Source organism: Mobula birostris, chromosome 10 (assembly GCF_030028105.1).
Source record: "Mobula birostris isolate sMobBir1 chromosome 10, sMobBir1.hap1, whole genome shotgun sequence".
NCBI classification, from domain to species: Eukaryota; Metazoa; Chordata; class Chondrichthyes; order Myliobatiformes; family Myliobatidae; genus Mobula; species Mobula birostris.
This window is the reverse complement of record NC_092379.1, coordinates 47,338,344-47,360,271: the sequence shown is the minus strand read 5'-3', so window position 1 is coordinate 47,360,271 and position 21,928 is coordinate 47,338,344. Positions and strand designations below refer to the sequence as shown.

The following is a 21,928-nucleotide window of genomic DNA, read 5'->3' as shown; positions in this document are numbered from 1 at the left end:
TACTGTAAGAAGATTGATAGATGGAAAATTCAAATGAGACTTTAGTATTTGACTGTGACACAATTTATCAGGAACTAAATATGACTGGCCTTTGAAAAGAACAGAAGAAATATTTATTTGTCATGTTTCTGGAAAAGATTTTGCACACTGTGATTGGACAAGCTTTGAGGCACACAAGTAAAATCTCCCAGTGCACTGACTGTGGGAAGAGGTGCAGCAAATTAATAAAACATTCAGAGTGGGGAGAAATAGTGTACGTGTGTGTGTGTGTGTGTGGGTGAGGATTTAACTAATCATCCAACCTGAAGTGACCCAGGAACATTCTAACCATGGAGAACCTGAGTAAATGTGTGGACCGCTATAAGGGATTCAGTTGTCCATCCCAGTTAGAACACCATCAGAGTGCTTGCACCAAGAAGAAACCATTCACCTGCACTGTGTGCGGGAAGAGATTTGCTCAGTTGTTTGACCATCTGAGACATCAGCGAGTCCATGCTGGGGAGAGACCATACACCTGTTCCTCATGCAAGAAGGGATTCATTCAGCTACCTGATCTCCTGCGACACCAGCAAATTCATACCGGAGAGAGGCCATTTTCCTGTGCAGTATGCGGGAAGGGATTCACTCAGTCATCTCACCTACAGTCACATCAGCAAGTCCACACAGAAGAGAGGACATTCAACTGTTCTCACTGTGAGAAGAGTTGTGAAAGCTCAGAGGTTCTGCTGAGACACCAGCGTATTCATACAGGAGAGAAGCCATTCACATGCAATGTGTGTGGGAAAGGATTCACACAGTCATCCCATTTAAAGATGCACCAGTGTGTCCACACTGATAAGAGAACATTTAATTGTTCAGACTGTGAGAAGAGCTTTAAGAGCTCAGAGGATCTGCTTAGGCATCAGCGTATTCATACTGGGGAAAGGCCTTTCACTTGTACCGTGTGTGGAAAAGGATTCACTCAGTCCACCCATTTGCAGATACATGGGCTGGTTCACACAGGAGCGAGGCCGTTTGCATGCTCCATATGTGGAAAGGGATTCACTTGTTCATCTAACCTGCTTAAACATCAGCAAATTCACACAGGGGGGAGGCCGTTTACCTGTTCTGTGTGTGGAAAGGGATTCACTTGTTCATCCACCCTGTTGATACACCAACGATTTCACACCGGAGAGAAGCCATTCATCTGCTCCATATGGGGAAGGTGTTTCACTCAGTTCTCCCATCTACAGTCTCACAAGCGAGTTCACAAGTGACAATGAGGTTTGGATGCTGCTGTTACAGTAGCTGTTCATTGCATCAGAGCAGACCCACAATTGTTTGAAAAGTTGAGCTATAAGTTTCCAAAGTTCAAAGTTCGAAGTAAATTTATTACCAAAGTACATATATGTCACCATATACAACCCTGAGATTCATTTCCTGTGGGCATACTCAATTAATCCATAACAGAAACAATGAAGGACTGCACCAGCTTGGTCATTCAACCAGTGTGCAAAGACAACAAACTGGAAATACAAAAAGAAAGATCTCTTGCCACCATTCAGGGCCCTAAACAGTCCATCCAGGTGAGGCAACACTTCACTTGTGAGTCTGTTGCGGTCACCTATTGCATCTGGTGCTCATGGTGCGGCCTCCTCTACGTCGGTGAAACCCGACGCAGATTGGGGGACCGCTTCGTCGAGCACCTCCACTCCGTCCGCCACAACAGACAGGATCTCCCGGTAGCCACCCACCTCAACTCTGCTCCCCATTCCCATTCAGATATGCCCATACGCGGCCTCCTTTACTGCCATGATGAGGCTAAACTCAGGTGGGAGGAGCAACACCTCACATACCGTCTGGGTAGTCTCCAGCCCCTTGGTATGAACATAGAATTCTCCAACTTCCAGCAATTCCCTCCCCCTCCCTTCCTCTATCCCTATTTCACTCTGCCCCCTCCCCCAGCTGCCTATCACCTCCCTCATAGTTCCGCCTCCTTCTACTACTTATTGTTTTCCTGCCTCCTCTCCCTCACCCCTTTGTCTTTCAAATTACTGGTTTTTCAACTGAACCTACCAGCCTTCTCCTTCCAACCCTCCTTCCCCTTCTTTATAGGTCCTCTGCTCCTTCCCTCTTCAGTCCTGACGAAGGGTTCCAGCCGGAAACGTTGACTCGCCGTTTCCACGGATGCTGCCCGACTTGATGACGGATGCTCCTTTCCTGCAACAACGCTTCGTGTAAATGTCCTCAATGATGGGGGGGGGGGTTACCCTTGATGGAATGGGCCATATCCACTACTTTTTTAGTATTTTCTATTCAAGGGCATTGGTGTTTCCATACCAGGCCATGATACAGCCAGTCAACATACTCTCCACTACACATCTATAGAAGTTTGTCAAAGTTTTAGATGTTGTGCCAAATCTTCACAAGTTCCTAAATAACTAAGGGTGCTGCAGTGCTTTCTTTGTAATTGAAATTGTGTGCTGAGGCCAGGACAGGTCCTCCAAAATAATTTGTGCATCTGATCTGCTGTAATATTCTTCATATGTCCAATAAATATCAGGTGTCTATCTCCAAGTGACTACCAGATTATATATATTAAGTAGGTAGGAAACATTTCTGAGCAGTGTTCCAACACTTTGTAGAAAATTGAACTGAAAGAATTAAATGCCTTTCAAGGCATCAAACTCTGTTGGAATCATAGTGGGCCAAATGGCCTATTCCTGTTCTTTCTATGTTCTATCATGTACCTTTCAATAAAGAGGCAGGTCGCCAGTAACATTTTGTTAAGCGTATGAAGCGTGTGGGGAGAAAGGCTTCTAATTTAATCCCTGTGAGGGTATATACTTTGTTCTGCACTCTGGGAATAATTTACTATGTCTACTCTGTCAGAAACTTTGATTACTCAGATTGCCTAGCCAACCTAACCTCGCGATCAAGGGCATTACTGCTGAAAGTGTTTCCATGCTCACTGCAAAGGACCAAGGATCAACTTAGAACAATATTTCTTTGCCGGGTGTCAATCCAAGAGGAGTCTCTTTCCAACCAAGTCTCTCAAGATAAATATTCCATCAGCCCATATGGTTAAAAATTGCACTTGAGCTTCAGCTGCAATCCAAATTCCATTCCATCTCAAGTCCCAGACTTTCGCCCTGTTGATAATTTTTTGGAGCTATAGTTAGCCACAAAACTATAGGTATGAAGTGAGGAAAGAAGGGGGCGAAGCACACAGCCTTATGGTGCACCTATGCTAATGTGAATGTAGAGGAAATGTATTCATTTAAAGTCAATTTTTAAAAGAATTTATCTTTCTATCTTAATGTCTTTTGTAATTGTAGAGTGTCCCACTCAACTCCATCTTCTTACAGCCTCATTTGAACGTTCATCCATTTTGCTTTTAAGGTGGTAATGTAATATAAGGATCTATTTTTTTTTCAGAACAATTACTACCCCTCAACACTACATATTGATCTGTTGCCTATGCATGCATATTGACTTGTTGTCCATGCATGCTCATTGTTTGTTCTCATTCTCCCCCTTCCACCCCACTCCCCTCTTTCTCCCCCTCCCCCTCCCCTTCCTTCTCTCACCAGTTAAAGCCATCTCCTGCATACGTGTTTTTCTTTAATCAATATATAGTTGCACAGACACAACAAATCGTCAACGAGTACAAACCTCAAAGTCAGAAAATATCACATACTGCACCAATATTTATGGGACGAAACAGTGAGAAGAACGAGTTAAACAGTACGGAAGCTGTAACAGACACCTACAGAGGGACACCTGCGTACAACATATACCCAGTGAAAGACACAAGTTAAAGTGAAAATAACGTGGTGATGGCTTCAGTCGGGAAAGTTGACAAATTTAATAGTGCTAATGAAAGCTGGGTGTCGTATATTGAGAGGGTTGAACTGTACTGTAAGGTGAACAACGTGGTTGAGCAAAAGAAAGCACCCCCCCCCCACGCTTTTAGCTTAATAGGTGCAAGAATCTATAGTCTCTTCCGCAACTTAGTAACCCTTGAAAAGCCAACAAGCAGGTCGTTTGATTAAATTGTTACAATTTTATGAAATCACTTGAGCCCTAAACTGCTGGTTATAACTGAGAGATTTAGGTTCTACAAGGGGAACTAGTTAAAGGATGAAAATATTTCTGATTAGATTGTAGAACTGTACAAACTTTCCCAGTACTGTGAATTTAGCGATGGACTTTCTGATGCATTAAGGCACAAGCTTGTATGTGGCATACATAACTAAAACACTCAGAAGAGGCTACCGCCAGAAAGAGGCCTAACTTTAAAACAGGCATTGACAATATTGTTAGAGACTGCAGCAAATGATGCAGCAGAGCTACAGAAAAAGAGGTTAGAATGTGAAATGCACAAGATGTTCATGAATGGTGCAAAAAGCCAAACATGTTATCAATGTGGCAAATCCTCCCATGATGCAAATGACTTGGTTCCAGGAAAAAGTGTGCAGAAATTGTCATGGACGAGGTCATAGAGAGAGTGTGCAAGTCAGATAAACAACAGAACCAAAGAGAAAAACTACACCGAGTGGAAAATTGGAAACACAAAACTAGGCAACTGCATAAAGTGACCAAATGTGAAACAGAATCAGACAACCCAGTGTCTGACAAAGGAGAACTGTCATGTCTAGAACTGCACAGCATAACTGAAGCAGGTCACAATAGATGTGTCTGGTGTAAAACTGAAAGTGGAGCTGGATACAGGGTCACGTTTGTCCGTATTCCAGTGGCTGACTACAACAGGCTGTTTTCTAAGATACAATTAGAGAAAATCTCAGTGAATGCTAAAGACATACACAGGCAAAAAAGTGTTCCCAAAGGTAAAGGCAAATTGAAGGTGGATGTGACGTATGGAGGCCAAACACAGCAGCTAGAGCTTTATATGTTGAAAAGTGGGGAGCCAGCACTTTTTGGACGTAAATGGTTGTTAAAAATCCAACTAGACTGGTACTCAATCAAAACTCTCAGTGTGGAATCAGCAGACAACAGCAGCCAAATGGTAGCACTAACCAGAGACTGGAACAGCTGCTTAATGCTAATGAGAAGGTGTCTGAGAAGGGGATTGGTAAACTCAAAAGCATGAAGGCCAGAATTGAACTGCATGAAGCTGAACACCAAGATTCCATAAAGCACTCCCACTTCCATTCAAGGAAGCAAAGAGACTAATAATGATTCAGTTGAACTGCCCACCCATTATGACCCATCTCTGCCCATCAGACTAGTGTGTGATGCATCCCCTTATGGCATTGGAGCTATTTTATCACACAATATGAAAGATGGATCTGATTGCCAAATGCTTTTGTGACAAGATTACTGATGAGTGCAGAACCCAACTACGCATAGATCAACCGAGAGGCCCTCAGTCTAGTATGAGGATTAAAAAAGTTCCACCTTTCCTCTACAGACTAGTGACAGATCACCAGACCCTTGTGTCCATTTCTAATCTCAGGAAGGGTATTCCTGAAATATCTGCTACCCAGTTACAATGTTGGGCATTTCTCCTAGGAGCCTGTTCTTATGACAGAGATTTCAAGGATACCAAACAACACAGCAACGCTGCTGGCTTGTCACGTCTTCCACTGTTGGCAACCAAAGAAGAAAAGTCTTCATACTCTGACCCAGCAGAAGTGTTCCACACAGCATTGGAAGACCAGTTGCTGGTAACAAATTTGGAAATACAAAGAGAAACAAGGAATGACTCAACATTGTCAAATGTCACTGACATCACTATGCAAGGATGGCCAGCTCATGGTAACCCTACATTTCCAGATTTCTCAGTGAGATGAGACCATCTGTCAATATGTCAAAGAACGCTGATGTGTGGATATCGTGTTGTGGTTCTCTCTAAACTGTGCACCAGAGTGTTGGAGAATCTGCATGAAGGACACCTGGATACAGTCAAGATGAAGAGTCTCACCCAGAGCTATGTGTGGTGGCCAGGAATAAATAAACAGATTGAAGACGTGGACAAAAGCTGTTTGGAATGACAATAAGTTCAAAAACCACCCTACAGGCACTGTTGCATCATGAAATGACTGTCTTCACTATGACAAAGAGGACATAGTAACTTTGCTGGGCCATTCATGGACTCCATGTTTCTGATTGCTGTGGATGCTCATTTGAAGTGGCTGGAGGTTATACCAATTAAATCGACTGCCTCAGCAAAGACTGTTTCTACCATGAGGACTTATCTTCACCAGAAACAGCTTACCAGAACAAATTGTGAGTAAAACTGGATCACAATACAATGAATTCTGACTATTCATGAAGAAAAATGGCATCAGACATTTCAAGTCAGCTCCTCGCCTTCCAGCAACAAATGGGTTAGCTGGAAGGTTTATCCAAACATTCAATAAGTCTATTAAAGCTCTCTACAAGGAGGACATTTTTCTAAAGCACAAGGTGGACAAATTCCTTTTTGTGTATCAGAACTCTGTTCATGCATTGACAGATCAGACACCAGCAAAGCTGTTCATGAACAGGAATCTGAGATCTTGCATAGACCTCCTGAAACCAGACTTATGAAGGGAACCGTAGAATAAACAGTTCACCCATTTGCTAAGTGAATCACCAAAGAGCTTTGAGGTTGGACAGAAAGTCCTAGTGCGTGATTACCGAGAAGACAAGAGGACACTCAGTAGGATGGCTATAAGAACTGGACCACTGATGTACACAGTGGAAGTTGGAGATCAGGCATGGAGACGTCATGTGGACCAGATACCAGATGCTCAACTGAAGAACACACCTGAGTCGATTGCATCCAACAAGATGGAGATATTTCAGCCACCAGACTTACCTCTCAGTGATGATCATGTCACTGCCAGCAACACGACACCAGAAACCAAGAATATTATCTTAGACAAGATGCCTGCCAAACGTGATGCCCCTCCACAGATCTAGAGGCATGACGAGAGTGTTATCATTGACAAGACACCTACCAAACCTGATGCCCCTCCACAGGTCCAGAGGTGCTATCCAGAAAGAAACAGGTCACAACCCAAAAGACTGAACCTTTAGAACTGTGGAGTTAGTTATGGGCTGTTGTCGTGACAGAATGTTTATTTAGAATATGGGTTTATGAAACAAAAATTGAATGTTTTGTGATATCCAGTTTTATCTTGCATTAAGCTAAAAGATGAGGAAGTGTGATGTATGAATCTATTTCTTTTAGAGCAATGACCCCCCCCTTAGCACTATGTATTGATCTATTGTCTATGCATGCACATTGTTTTCTCTCTCTCTCACACTGCAATGTTGATACACCAGTTAAACTATTCTCCTGTGTGCATACTTTTACTTATGTACAAATGTTTGTACGTGTAGTTGCAAAGACACAGCAGGTAACCTCACATTTTTCTCCATTATATTCATCTGCTATGCCTTGGCCTATTCACTTCAGCTAGTTGTATGGTTTTGGAGCCTCTTAACATCCTCCACACTGCAACACATATTTGGGTCATCAGCAAACCTGGATTGAATGCGAACACAAGAGATTCTGCAGGTGCTGGAAATCCAGAGCAACAATAAATTACAACTGATTCCAAATCATCGATAATGGGATTGGTATTATTGGATATTTGATGGTCAGCATGGATATGATGGGCCAAAGGGCCTGTTTTTATACTGCATGCTCTATAATAACATGAGTGTACATGTTGGCCCACAATGAACATAGGATACTACAGGCCCTTTAGCCCACAATGTTGTATCAACCTTTTTCCCTACTCTAAGATTAGACTGATCCTCCCTGCTGAATGTACCTTAATTTTTCTGTCATTTGTGTGCCTATTTAAGAGTTTCTTAAATGCCCCTAATGTATCTGCCTCTATACCACCCATGGCAGGGCATTTCACGCACCCACCACTCTTTGTGTAAATAAATAAATGCCTCTGACAGCATGCTCCCCCCACTATACTTTCCTCCAATCATGCCCCCTTGTATTAGTTATTTCTGCCCTGGGAAATGTCTCCAGCTGTCCATTCGATCCATGCCTCTTAACATCTTGTACACCTCTATCAAGTCACCTCCCATCCTTTTTCCATGAAGTTTGGGTTAATCCCTCTTCCTAGCTCTTGGTCCATTGTCTGTCGTTAGATCATTCCAAACGCCGAGCCAATTTGCTGAGATTGAGAATGGCTTTGGGCTGTGTCGCTGCACTGGGGTCTGGGTTCTAGACCGAGGCATTACTTGGTGCTTGGATGATTTAATTTAAATGCCAGTCCAGATAGACTGGAAAGCCCGAGTGTGGAGGTGAAGGTCGGGCGAATTTCATTCGCTCTTCTGCAAATGCTCATTCCTCTCTTTCTGGTAGCTGTCACCTCTGTGAATTTTGCGGTGTTTTGGCCCCACTGATATGATGAACTTGAGACTGAGACTTGGGCCTAATACTCTGTCTGCTCCGGAGAGCAGAGCTTTGGACTCAATCCAATTCGGAATGCTGTTGTTTGCATCTATTGTTTTAATGATGTGTGTTTTTTTCCCCTCTTTCTCTGCACTGTGGCTATGGTCCTTTTTTTTTACATTGGGTTCTTCGGGTTTCTTCTCAAGGTGCATAATTCATACATTCTTTGATAATAAAAGTACTTTGATTGATTGTTAACACACTTGAAGTGGCAATCCCGCTATTTTTATTGAGGATTGCTGCTTCACCATCCTTTCAGCCAGTGAGCTCCATGCCCAACACACAGAGAATGAAATATTTATCAACTCCTCTCTAATAAAATCAGTAATTTTCTTTTATTTATGTCAGCTAATTACTGACCTCTCTGCGAAGAGAATGGGTCCTTACTATTTTCCCATGCCGAAGCCTCACTTCAGTCACTTTTCAGTTTTTATTCCGAATAGAACAATCCCAGCTCAGTAGCTGCCTCCTCATAATTCTCCAGCTCTGATCACATTCTTATAAATCTTTGCACCTTTTCTGGTGGCATCATATCTTCCCCCTGCTCTGGTGTTGAGAACTGCACACCAGTACCTTCATGCCAAACAAGTGTTTCGTACAGATTAGGAACTCCAGCCTGCTTTGGCATTTACTACTGGCTAATCTCATTTTCTGCCTGGGTCATTATTGTTTTACTGCCTTCAGGGCCTCGTGGGCATGCACTCCACATCTCACATTTCAGTGCATTGCAGTCAAAGGTCATGGTCCAGCATGGTGGAAAAATGTTTGTATCCGTACTTCTCTGGCTAGTCAGACTGCCAGATGGTTAAGTCCTGTAGTATCAATGTGTAGCCTCTACTTCAGGAAGTCCTCCATTTTGCCTCCATGTAGTGACAGGAAGTGTAGTGGTTCAGTGCTAAAGCTTCAGGAAAACCTGGGTGGTTCTGTCCCATTTAGACAGTTCAGGGACTTGAGGGTCCCATGATTTTTTTAATTGACTTTTATCTATGGAAGAATTACTCCATTGTCTGTGAGTACCTTGGAAGATAGGATTTGCACCCTTGTTTTGCCCTGTAATATAATCTAACGTCTAAAGGCAGATTTGTTATCTTTCCACCGATTTTTGCAACCAACCCACAAACAAATGTTGCACTCTAATTTTTTTAGACCAACTGGGGTATCAAGAGGGTGACCCTGACATTTTCACATCCCTGAGTGCCAGGCAAGCCTGTAGAGGACACATCAACATAGGAGGTGGTAGTTGTGAAAGATGACCCTACCTTGATTGCATAGAGGATGAGCTAAGAGCCTTTTCTGCTGGTTCTGTTCTATTTGTCTATTTGAGCTGTGTCCTGGCCTGCTACAGCCCAACAGGATATGGTCTAAACATGGACAAGTGGAACCAGCTTAGACAACAGACACAAGAAATTCTGCAGCTGCTGGGTGACCAGTAGTGTGATATGATGGCCTCTATACCTCCTTGTGCAACTAGATCCTCTACTTCCTCATTGGCAGACTCCAGACAGCAGATATTGACAGCGGCATTCCTCTACACTCATCATCAGCACAGGTGCACCACAAGGCAGTGTGTTTAGCTCCTGCTTTTTGCACTTTATAACTATAATTTTTGTGACTAAGTACAGCTCCAATGTCATACTTGGGTTTTCTCACAACACCACTGTTGTTGGCCAAAGCAAAGGTGGTGATGAATCAACATATAGGAGGGAGATTAAAAATCTGGTTGATTAATGCCACAACAACATCATCTCGCTCAACATCAGCAAAACAAAAGAGCTGATATCTGACTTCCGGAGGAATGAGCTGGTTCTCATTAGAGGATTAGAGGTGAAGAAGGTCAGTAACTTGAAATTTCTTGGTGTTATATCAGAGGATTTCTTCTGGGTGCAGAAAGTAAACACTAGCAGAAAGAAACGATGTCAGCATCTCTCTTAGAAATTTGTGTAGATTCACATTGTCACCAAAAACATTGACAAACTTTTGTAGATACACAGTGGAGTATATCCTACCGGATTGTATCACAACCTGATATGCAAACTCCAATGCCCAGCAAAGGAAGAGACTGGCCGACACAACCTAATCATCATAGGCAAAACTCTCCTTATCATTTCCATAGAACACTGCCACAAGAAAGCAGCATCCATCATCAAAGAACCCACACCAATGGGCCATGCTCTCTTCTCTTGCCATCAGGCAGGAGGTGTAGAAGTCTTAGGTCCCATACTGCCAGGTTGAGGAACAGTTATTACCCTGCATCCATTATGCTCCTGAACTGGCATGGTAACTGCAAACTGTACTACCACAACAACTCTGAACTGATTCTACAACAGTCTTCGTTTATGTAAAGATTTTGTAAATTCTATTGTATTTCATTAGTTTCCTGTAAATGCATATAAGAAAATGAATCTCAAGGAAGTATATGATGAGTTGTATGTATTTTCATAGAAAGTTATACATTGAACTTTGAGGGGCTGCAGACATGTTGTGCATATTCAAAAACCCCTCCCATCCTTGGACAATCTCTCCTCTTCATATTCCACTGGGCAGGTGATACAGAAGTCTGAATGCACATACCACCAGGCTCAGGGACAGCTTCTGCACTGCTGTTATAAGACTATTGAATGGTCCTCTAGTACAAAACTATAGACTTCTGACCTCACAATCTACCTCATTATGGTCTTGAACCCTATTGTTTCCCAGCACTGCATTTGCTCTGTAGCTGTTGCAGAATATTCTGCATTGTTATTGTTTCACCTGATTCTACCCCAATGCAGCATGTAAGAAATTGATATGTATGAACAGTATGCAAGAAAAAACTTCTCACTATATCTCAGTCAATGTGACAGTAATAAACTAATTCTAGTTATGCCAACTGGGAACTCAGTTCATGGCCACATTTCCAACTTGTGAATGGTTAAGGTATGGATCATTCGGGGCCAGGAACTCTGTTGTAACTTGGGGATGACCACTATGCACAGGATTGGCAGATGACCTGCCACTGATCGACAACGTGAAACAGCACTTCCTTTTCCCTTGTCTGCCTCCATCTGGCACCTATCTGATTCTCATCTCCATTCCTCCTCCTCTTCCCCCATCTGGCTGCTTCTGCCCACCATCCTTCACCCCTCCTCAGTCCAGCAGAAACCCAACCTCTTTCCACTCCCTCCCTCCGACTGTCTTTTTACTGGGTGTCCAAATGTAGAATCTCAGCCTGAAACATTGACAATTCCTTTCTCCCCCCAACCCCTATCAAGCTATTCAACCTGCTGAATTCTTCAGTCAGTTTGCTCTCATTTTGGCAGAAGGAAAACATCACATGTTGACCAGTATGGAAGGAGCAGAATGCACTATGCATGCTACAGCTTTCACTGTGTTGAACACTATTAATTAATGTTAGAACCCATAGAGAGGTATTTGTCAGTGGCTCTGCACCTGCTTCAACCAAACAGAGACAAACATACAAAATCCTCCAAGAGGACCACAACCTTACTGAGGGTTTGGAGGCTTGCATCCTTGATGACCCAGAGAGCTATGTTGGCTAGAGTCATGGCCTTGTGATTTGGCTCTTGATAGGGTCACCCATGCCAAGCAGGTCAAAGGCTAAGGGCTGGACTAAGAGAGGTCCACTGGTCCTCCAGGTTCAGAGATTCAGCTCAGGGCTGACAACCCTAACTGGTCGAAAAAACAATTGTATGGAAACAGCAATGATGAATCTTTCTACACAGACAGAGTTGGAGGACCTTTATTGCTGCCCTAATTTTTTTTTTTTTACCATGCCCATGGTCTTCTCTTTATCAAATTACGGTATTGTTTTGCACTGTTGTAACTATATGTTATAATTATGTGTTTTTTGTCAGTTTTAGTCTTGGTCTGTCTTGTGTTTCTGTGGTATCATACTGGAGGAACATTGTATCATTTTTTAATGCATGCATTACTAAATGACAATAAACAAGGATTGAGTGTCCTCATAATCTAATCTAATCTAAATGTCAGTGGTGTAATGGGCAGGAAGTAAGTAAATATAGTAGGAAAACTACAAACGTAAGTAAACAGCTGAGAAACTATGCTAATAGGTAGAATGAATGTGAAGAATAAATGAATAAAGAAGCCTTTGAAAAGTCCATCACTTTTATAATAAGATAGGAAAATTTCTTAGGTAGGAATAAACTAGCTAATAGGCTACGTAGTTAAAATATTCACATCACATGAGTAATGTGCTAATACTTAGCCAGTGAAAAATGAAAAAGGTGATAAACCATTAGTTTAGCTGCAATATTGCTTTTTGCCGATGAGTGGGGATGAACCACCACATAATGTGAAAATTACATGAGAATGTTAAAACTTAGATAACTTATAAAATGTATTATTTTAAAAACTGAGGTTTCCAACACTATATTGTTTGATTACACATCGTTTGTTTAAATAATACATCACGAGTTATATGTAAAAGTACGTAAATGGCATACGCCATTACACCATCATGCCATACGTGCAGCTCTCTAAAATAGAAAATGAAACACATTCCAGACTCAGCATGTTTTTCTTTTCAATTACTTTTAATATTTGGGGTTTACAAAACATAATGGCCATGATATTAATGGATGACCAAGCAAGAATGATAATCTCAATCTCAATAGTTTTCTCCCACCTACATTTCTTATGTTTTATGACAGGTCAGCTTTAAGAATCAGTATAGTTTTTTTTTAAGGAGAAGGAAGTGTTATGTTTTATGACAGGTCAGCTTTAAGAATCAGTATAGTTTTTTTTTAAGGAGGAGGAAGTCTCTGGCTACCAATTTTGTGAGGTACCAGTGTTGCGCTATCATCCATCAGAGAAAGATAGATGGAGTTAATAAAAAGAATGACCATAATCTCATTGTGTTGTGGAACAAATTAAAATTGCCCTTCTCCAGAATGCCACCAGAGATATTAAAGGAAGCCAGGGAATTGATCATGGAGAATCCATGTGGATTCAGAAGAGATGGCTTTATTTTACTATCAAAGTAGAACAATGTGAAGGAATGGGAGCACAGTGACACTGCTCTAGCACTTTAGGTTTGGTTCTGATTTAGCTTGCTGTCTGAGAGTTTCCAAAAACTGCTTGGCTTAGTTTCTTTGTGGATCTTAGAGTGGGTAATTTCTCTCTCCTCCTGGCCTCATTCATTATAACCCTTTCTTCTGCTCCACCCTTTCCATCCATCCATCACCCACACATTCCTCCCACTGGGTCCCCTCGTCCACTACTCCCCTTGCCTTCCCCACCTCCCTCTTCTGTCAGATTCTGTATGCTTCAGCTTTTTGTCACTGCAAGAATGTCCCCTCACAAATGAGAGGATCTCATTGAGACCTACCGAATACCCAAAGGTTTAGATAGAGAAAATGTTTCCAATAGTGGGAGAGTCTGATGGCAGAGGGCACAGCTTCAGAATAGAAAGATATCCCTTTAAACAGAGATGAGGAGGAATTTCTTTAGCCAAGTGGTGATGAATCTGTGGAGTTCATTGACACAAGTGGCTGTGCCGACCAAGTCATTGGGTGTATTTAAAGTGGAGGTTCATAAATTCTTTATTAGTAATGCAGTCGAAGGTTATAGAGAGAAGGCAGGGGAATAGGATTGAGAGGGAAAATAAATTATCTGGAATGGAATGCAAAGCAGGCTCGATGGTCCAAATGGCCTAATTCTTCATGGTGGGGGGTGGGGGTGAGTGGTTGTGTTAGTTGATGGTCATGTGAGGGGGAATAGGACTGATGGCAATACTCTCAGAGCTGGTACAGACCTAAATGGGCTGTTGCATTTCCTAATTTTTCAGAAAATAATAAACTAACAAATGGAGTGGCTGTTCAAGTTACTTTTTGAAAGTTATTCCAAAATTGTACATAATTTTTCTGTATAAACAGAAAGCCTAGGAAGTAAGGGAAATTTACAAATTAACATTCGTAAATTATACCAAACAGCTCATATTTCCTGCTGGGAATGGAATATTGGCCTCTATATCATGGTTCTGCAATATGAATGGCTGGAATTTATTCTTCAGTTTCAATTGGTGAGACCACCTTGGACAAGCATGTTGATTCCGGACCCTTGGGAAGGACAAAATAGTCTCTGAGTGGGCATACTTAACATTTCTCAGAACAAAATTGCTGAACAAGTTAATCAGGCTGAAGAAGACATATGGTTTGCTGGTCTTCATTAGAATGGGGATGGCGTTCATGATCCATGAGATAATGTTGCAGCTCTATAAAACCCTGGTTAAACCACACTTGGAATATTGTGTTCAGGGTCTGGTCACCTCATTATAACAAGGATGCGGAAACTTTAGAGAAGGTGTAGAGTAGATTTACCAGGATAATGTCTAGGATAGAGAGCAAGTCTTATGAGGCTAGGTTGAGCGAGCTAGGGCTTTTCTCTTTGGAGTGAAGGAGGATTTAAGACTACTTGATAGAGGTGTACAAGATTGGTAAAATGCATAGTGAATGGATAGCTAGAGAATTTGTCTTAGGGCATTAATGGTAAATATGGGGTTTAATTATAAGCTGTTTGGAAAAAATTCAAAGGGGATGACAAAGGTAAGTTTTTTTTTATACACAGAGTAGTGGATGTGTGGAACGCCCTGCCAGGGGTGGTGGTAGAAGTCAATACATTAGGGACATTTAAAACACTCTGAGATAAACATATAGATGATAGAAACAAACTTGGAGAGCTATGTAGGAGGGAAGGGTTACATTGAACTTCGAGTAAATTAAATCGTTGGCACAACATCATGGGTCAAAGGGCCTGCACTATGATATAACGTTCTCTGTTTTATGATGGATGGACTGATTAGGCTGTTCAAACTGAGGGGATTTCACTAAATCAACATATGAACTATTTTCTCTGGTGATTGAGCTTTGAACAAAATGTTACACTTGAAAATTAGAGTAAAGTAGAATTAGAAATCAGAAAGCACCACTTTTGGAAAGGATGCAGAAATCTGCAGTGAATGATTGAAGTAGAATATGATTTCTTGTTCTGTTCAGAAATAAACAGCTTACAGATATGTTGTTCACGTTTTGTAGGAACCTGGTTCTAAAGGATGTGACAGCTTGGTTTTGCAGACATCAATATGTTGACTATTATCAACTATTTTTCTTTTTGAGCCGACTGAGGAACACCAAAATCTGTTGACTATCACCAACTGATCCAGGTTAGGCTATTCACTACACAATTCTTAATTAATGAAAGTTTGCACTTTATTGTCTGCACAAACAACAATATAACCATGTTCATCCCCGACCAACAAAAGAAAACATAAATTCTACTGTTCCCTCTGTACCAGCACTCACTCAGGCCACTCCTCCAAATTATAACACTGAAGTAGGACATCTCCTGTTAGATAAACAATTGGTCCTTCTCCCAGCCCCTGGCATGGGCATTTTCTTCTGATAGTTATTATCCAGAGTTCTCATTTGTTCTGCTCCACCTGGCTAATACAAATCAGCTTCCCACTGGCTCTGGTCCAAGCTGCCATCATTTTATTGTCCGTCTCACAAGTGACAACTTGTAACTAATGTCTCTTTGTTCTGAATTAGAGCAGACCAGCCAGTTGCTAGGTTCAGACACAGATTCACTGCATGTACTAACTTACTAAAGAACACTTCACAAATAACTCCTTATTTAGAAATTATCTCCAGCATCATTGCACTTTGATACAGCTATTCGTGAGCAAAACAAGCTCACAAAATGGAGGTTACAGAGCAGCTTCGCAAAATAGTCCATTCCTACAACCACATGACAAGAACAAAGACAATTGGTTTGTCTACTTCCACTGTTCTTGACATATTCAAGTTTGAAGTTTGGTACCATATTTTAATTCTTTATTGGCCAATAAACAACACATTATTTGAAATTTACAGAGGAGATTAATCTCCAGTTTGGATAGAGGAGTTAATCGACTGTGCAGAATCAAACTCAAACTTTCACCGGTTCCACTCACTGAAATAACAAATGGCTAATGTTGTTCTGTTGATTAATGAAGAGTAGCAAGGACAAGCCTAGGAAGTAAAGCTGGTTAGCCTGACATTAATAATGGAGCAGTTACTGGAGGGAATTCTGAGGAACAGGATCCATCCATCATTGAGATAGATAGGAACTAACATGGCTTTGTACTTGGGAAGTTGTGGTAGGGGAACTTATAGAGTTTTCCGATAAGGTAACTAGAAAGATAATCAGAGTAGGTTAGTAGATATTTTCTATTTGGATTTTCACTAGGTTCCATATTAGTAAGCTGGTCTGGAAGGTTAGACCCATGTAATCAGTGGAGAGCTCCTCAGGTGGATTCAAAATTAGCTTGGAGGTAAGAAGCAGAGGGTGATAGTTGAAGGCTGTTTCATGGAGTGGAGTCTGGTGATTAGTGGTGTGCAACAATTTGGAGATCCATGTAATTCATGGTTTATATAAATGAATTGGATACAAGTGTACATAGATTGATCAGCAAGTTTGCAAATGACATGAAATTAGGAGTTGTTGATAGTGCAGAAGGTTATCATGGATTACAAGGAGATCAAGATCAGTTAGGACATTGAGCTGAGGAGTGGGGACCAAATGGGGACCAAAAGTTCATTGTGTTTGTTGATAATTCCGCGCTGGGGTTGGTTACATTTTGGTGCATCAAATTTAGTTTCAATATCCTGTACAAACCTTTTTCATTGTTCCTGACTGATAATTCTGTTTTCTTCATCTGCACATTTCATGTACTGTATCTATTTAGTCTGGCTTTGTATGCACCAAGCTTTTGTTTTAGTGTTATCTATAAATACTACAATGCTTTTGTTCAGTTGGTCATATCTTGTATGGACCTTATATTTCCTTAATACAGGTAAGGGTGAGGTGATGCATTTTGGAAAGTCGGACCAGCCTAGGACTTGTACTATGAATGGTATGGTTAGCATTGTGCTCAGATTTTTCAATGGTAAGATGTTCACCAATCCCCAAAACAGAGTATATTGCTATTAAACCTGACACTTTTAGCAGATCTTGATGCACTTGGCAGATCCTCTGACTGCAGAGTCAGGTTGCATTACAGTGGTGTTCCCTTGGGCAGATCTCGAGTTTCATTTCCTTGTTTCTTATTTACTGAAAAATGAATGCTGCATTGAATTTTACTACAAATCACTCACAGGAATAGTTGATAACACAGATCATATGACACTGAAGCTGAATTAGGCCATCGTATCTACTCTACCACTCCATAACGTTCAAAGTAATCAAGAAGCTGTTGACCCTGACTGGTTGAGAAAAATGGTTGATGTAGACACAGGAATATCCTATGACTATGAAGTTCAAAGTTGAAAGTTCAAAGTAAATTTATTATCACAGTATATGTCACATACAACCCCAAGATTCGTTTACCTGTGGGCATGCACAGTGGTTCCAAAGAACACAATAGAATCAATGAAAGACCACACCCAATAGGATGGACAAACAAAGAATGTGCAAAAGATAAAAAAACTATGGAAATTCAAAATAAATAATAATAATAGTAATAACAATAATATTTACAACTGAGATGACTCAAGCAGTTAATGGAAGAAAGGCACAAATGAAATGGTCATTGGAAGTAAACATATTCATAATGTGTGTATATTATTAAGTGAAGGAACTTGAGATTAACATGGCAGCATACAGGGACAAACTTCATCAGAATGTATAGTGTAATGTCCCTTCATGCGAGTAAATGCACAACGAATAGCAGATCAATTTAGAGTGATCTTAAAAAAATAAATTAATCCCTTTAGATGTTAAACCAAATGAAATATGAAGTTGCACAAGAGTAAAGTGGGTTATTGATGTCCACCAATGGAACAAGTGGAATTGGATATGCAAATTATGGTGGAAGAAAACTTGGGCTAGATCTTGTTGGCATAAGAAATCAGCTTCACCTCAACAGCAAGCTCAGCCCCTTGCCTCACAAGGGAAGGAAAACACTGAATGAATGGCACAATTTCAGGCTACAATTGCAGATGCAATGGAGATGTTGTCAAATTTCCAACTAGGCCTGGCCCTGAAGTGTTCATGCGTGGTGGGAGAGCAAAAATTGGATGGCTTATAGATACTGTTGTCAGTGGACGTGGAAGACAATGGTGATCATGACAGTGCAAGAACAATAACATGCCAGAATTATGCAAATTATCATAAAGGAGTGCCTTGATTGAACCCAGGTCTGATTCTGTACACTGATGGCACCTCAATCATTGATGGAGGAATTTGAATGGCTGGTTGGGCTGTTGACACAGAAAATGAAGTGATAGCTTCAGGAAACATAGCTCCTGGTACCTCTGCACAACAGGCAGGAATAAAAACTTTAATTGAAGCCTGTAATTTAACAGAAAGGAGATCAGCTAATGTCTACATGAACTTTTGAAGTGCTTTTGGAGTCATTCATGACTTTAGAAATTTATGTAGGCAAAGAGGATTTCTTACAGCCGAAAGAACTCCAATCTAGAATGGTGAACTAGTACAAGGTCTCATGAAAGTCATGCAACTTCCATCAGAAGTTGATGTAAATGTTACTCTAAAATGGCCACAATGGAAAACTGTGGAAATGCATTTGAAGACAAAACTGCAAAAAGGGCAGCCAAAGAAGGAATAAAGAAAATCAAAGAAATTGAAGAAGACCCAATAACGAAAACCAAGTTAAACACTGTGTTACAGCCAGACATCCAAGATATTCAAGAAATGCAAGATCAGTGCTCAAATGAAGAAAAGTGGCATTGGATAGAAAATGGTGGGTTACTAAATGATGCTGGAGCATGGAGATATTGCACTAGTCATAGACTGGTAGCCCCAACTGAGCTGCTTCCTTACCTGGCACTGCAGATAAACACCTTAGAGTGTAAAACATTGGTGTGTAAAAGATGGTCAACAGATTCTCCCACTGGTGCTGGAATCCAAAGTTCAGGATGCAAGCTTGACAAACAGTTGAGAGGTACGTATATGACTACCGAAAAACAAATCCAGGAACAACGGAGAAGCTACCTCAACTAAGTACTCCTATCCCACCAAGTCCATTTTTACATCTACAAGTAGGCTACATTACCAAAGTGCCAAGGATATTCAGATGTGTTAGTAATAGTGGACAAATTTTCAAGATGAGTGAAAGTCATCCCAGCAAGAAAAGCCACACACACACAGCAAAAACTCTGATAAGGACAATATTCCTAGTTTGAGATTGCTTGCCACTCTGACCAAAGAACACATGCCACTGTAAGTGTTTGTCAAGAATTGTCCGACTGATGAATATTGAATGGTCTTTTCATTACCCATATCATCCAGAGTCATCTGGGCAAGTTGAAAGAATGAATGACATCATCAAACAATGGGTGACCTAAGTATGACGAAGGAGGTGTTCCATTGTCTACAGCTCTTCCTTTGGTTTTTATGCAGCATCAGATAGGTTGTGGCTGTGATACAATAAGGTACTGGGGCCTCTTCCGAGATGATCTTAGGAGTTGACTCTGGGAATGCAGGAGTGGTTCTGAGAGCTCTTCTCTTTCCTTCTTCTCCAAGGTGCTCTTGGAGTCCTGTGGATGTGTTGGCATCCCAAACAGTCCGTGGCAAGCTGCTCAATCTGCTAATCCAGTTCAGGCAAGAAGATAAAGCTTCAAGCCAATGCTTTCATTTTGACCTTGCATAGAATACCAGCATGTAACTCTTCCAACACTTTAGCTCTCAGCTTGGATGGTACAACAACTCTCAATCCCCACATCAGGGAACTTCCATCAAGGTTAGGTTCATCCTGGTGCTGGTAAAATTGGGGTAACTGGGGTTTCTGCTGCACATTACAGACATTTTGGGTGCCTATGTAGACCTGAGACAGTGTGGAGTCTTTTCTGGTGTCCCTTTGGATAATCTCTGCTGTAATAAGGAGACTTTCTATTTACATTAGAGAGAATTCATAAGGGGAGTGTACTCTTTTATAAAATATTCAGGTATTCCCTTTTCCAAGGATAAATTGGACAATCCAGCAGCCTTTCCCTGATTAGTTGTCCTCTTCAATTTGTTCTTGTAATTGTGTCCTCCAAGAAACAGATTCCTTCTCTGCATTCATGCTATTGCTGCTAGTGCAACACCTTTCTGTTGATTGAAATTGGACACTAGTGGTTGATTATCAGTAATAGTAAGAATATGATGCAAAGGCTATAGGGCGTTCACTTTCATCACTCATAACATGTGCTATGTCTGCACCTATACCATAAGGTGAGGCATCACCAGCAAGCTTCACTGGATGATACGGATCATAATGTGAGAATACAGTGTCTGTTGTCAGCATTTCCTTTACCTTTTTGAAAGCCACCCCACACTGTTTTGTCCATTGTCATTTCTTCCTGATCTGCAGTAGTGAGTTCAAGGGATGGAGTACAGTGGCCAGGTTTGGCAACAACCTGTTATAAATGACAAATCCTAAAAAGGACTGCACTATGATGTGTCCATTGGCCTTGGGACATCTACCACAGCTTGAATTTTCTCAGCAGACATGTGTAATCTTTGTGCATCAATGGTGTGACCACAGTAAGTTTAAAGAATTCACACCAATTGCATGATGCTCTGAGCCCATAATCTTCCAATCTTTAAAACACAGTCTTGAGATTTTGGAGATGTTCCTTGTTATCCTTACCAATAATAATGATGTCATTCAGGTAACACAATGAGTGCCTGGACAGTCTTGTAGCACCTGGTCTGTAGCTTTCTGCCAGAGTGCAGGTGCAGGTATTACTCCAAAAGTAAACGTAGTATAGTGATAAAGCCCTTTCTGAGTGTTTATGGTGAGGAACACTTTGCACTATTCTTCCATCTGTAGGTAGTCCTCAGTTGTCCACCTTGCCCGAAGTGTTTCCCTCCAGAAAGCTTTGCAGGGATATCCTCTATCCTGGGCAGAAGGTATTGATCTACTTACAGTACTGGGTTGATGATGACCTTAAAAGCACCACAGATACTGATAGACCCATCCTTCTTGACTATAGGGATGATTGGCAATGCCATGTGCTCCTATGAAAGAATTCCTTGGGCCTCCATGCAATCTAGCTCACGGCCTTCATAATTGGTGTAAGGAACTGGACAGGCTATGCAAAAACAAGGAAATCTGCAGATGCTGGAATTTCAAGCAACACACATAAAAATTGCTGGTGAACACAGCAGGCCAGGCAACATCTATAGGAAGAGGTACAGTCGACGTTTCGGGCTGTGACCCTTCATCAAGACTAACTGAAAGAAGAGATAGTAAGAGATTTGAGATTTCAAGTATTGAAACATCGACTGTACCTTTTCCCGTATATGCTGCCTGGCCTGCTGCGTTCACCAGCAATTTTTATGTGTGAGGCTATGCAAAAGTTGGGTGTGGTATTTTCATTTAATACTATTTCACCCTTGATATGTTTGAGCTTTCCAATATCATCATTTATACAATGCTGTCGCATCGTACAGTGCCTTTCTTAATTCACTTTCTATTGACTTTGTGATGTGGCATGCAAATGGTGGATGGATCTC

General features: G+C 41.3%; 1 protein-coding gene across 1 annotated transcript; it reads left to right on the top strand.

Moving 5' to 3' along the window:
- Nucleotides 1–329: 329 nt before the first annotated feature.
- On the top strand, nucleotides 330–1,256 carry LOC140203659 (uncharacterized). The gene has a single exon (XM_072269707.1). It carries the CDS (start codon nucleotides 330–332, stop codon nucleotides 1,254–1,256), a length of 927 nt encoding a protein of 308 aa, XP_072125808.1.
- The last annotated feature ends 20,672 nt before the right edge of the window (nucleotides 1,257–21,928 follow it).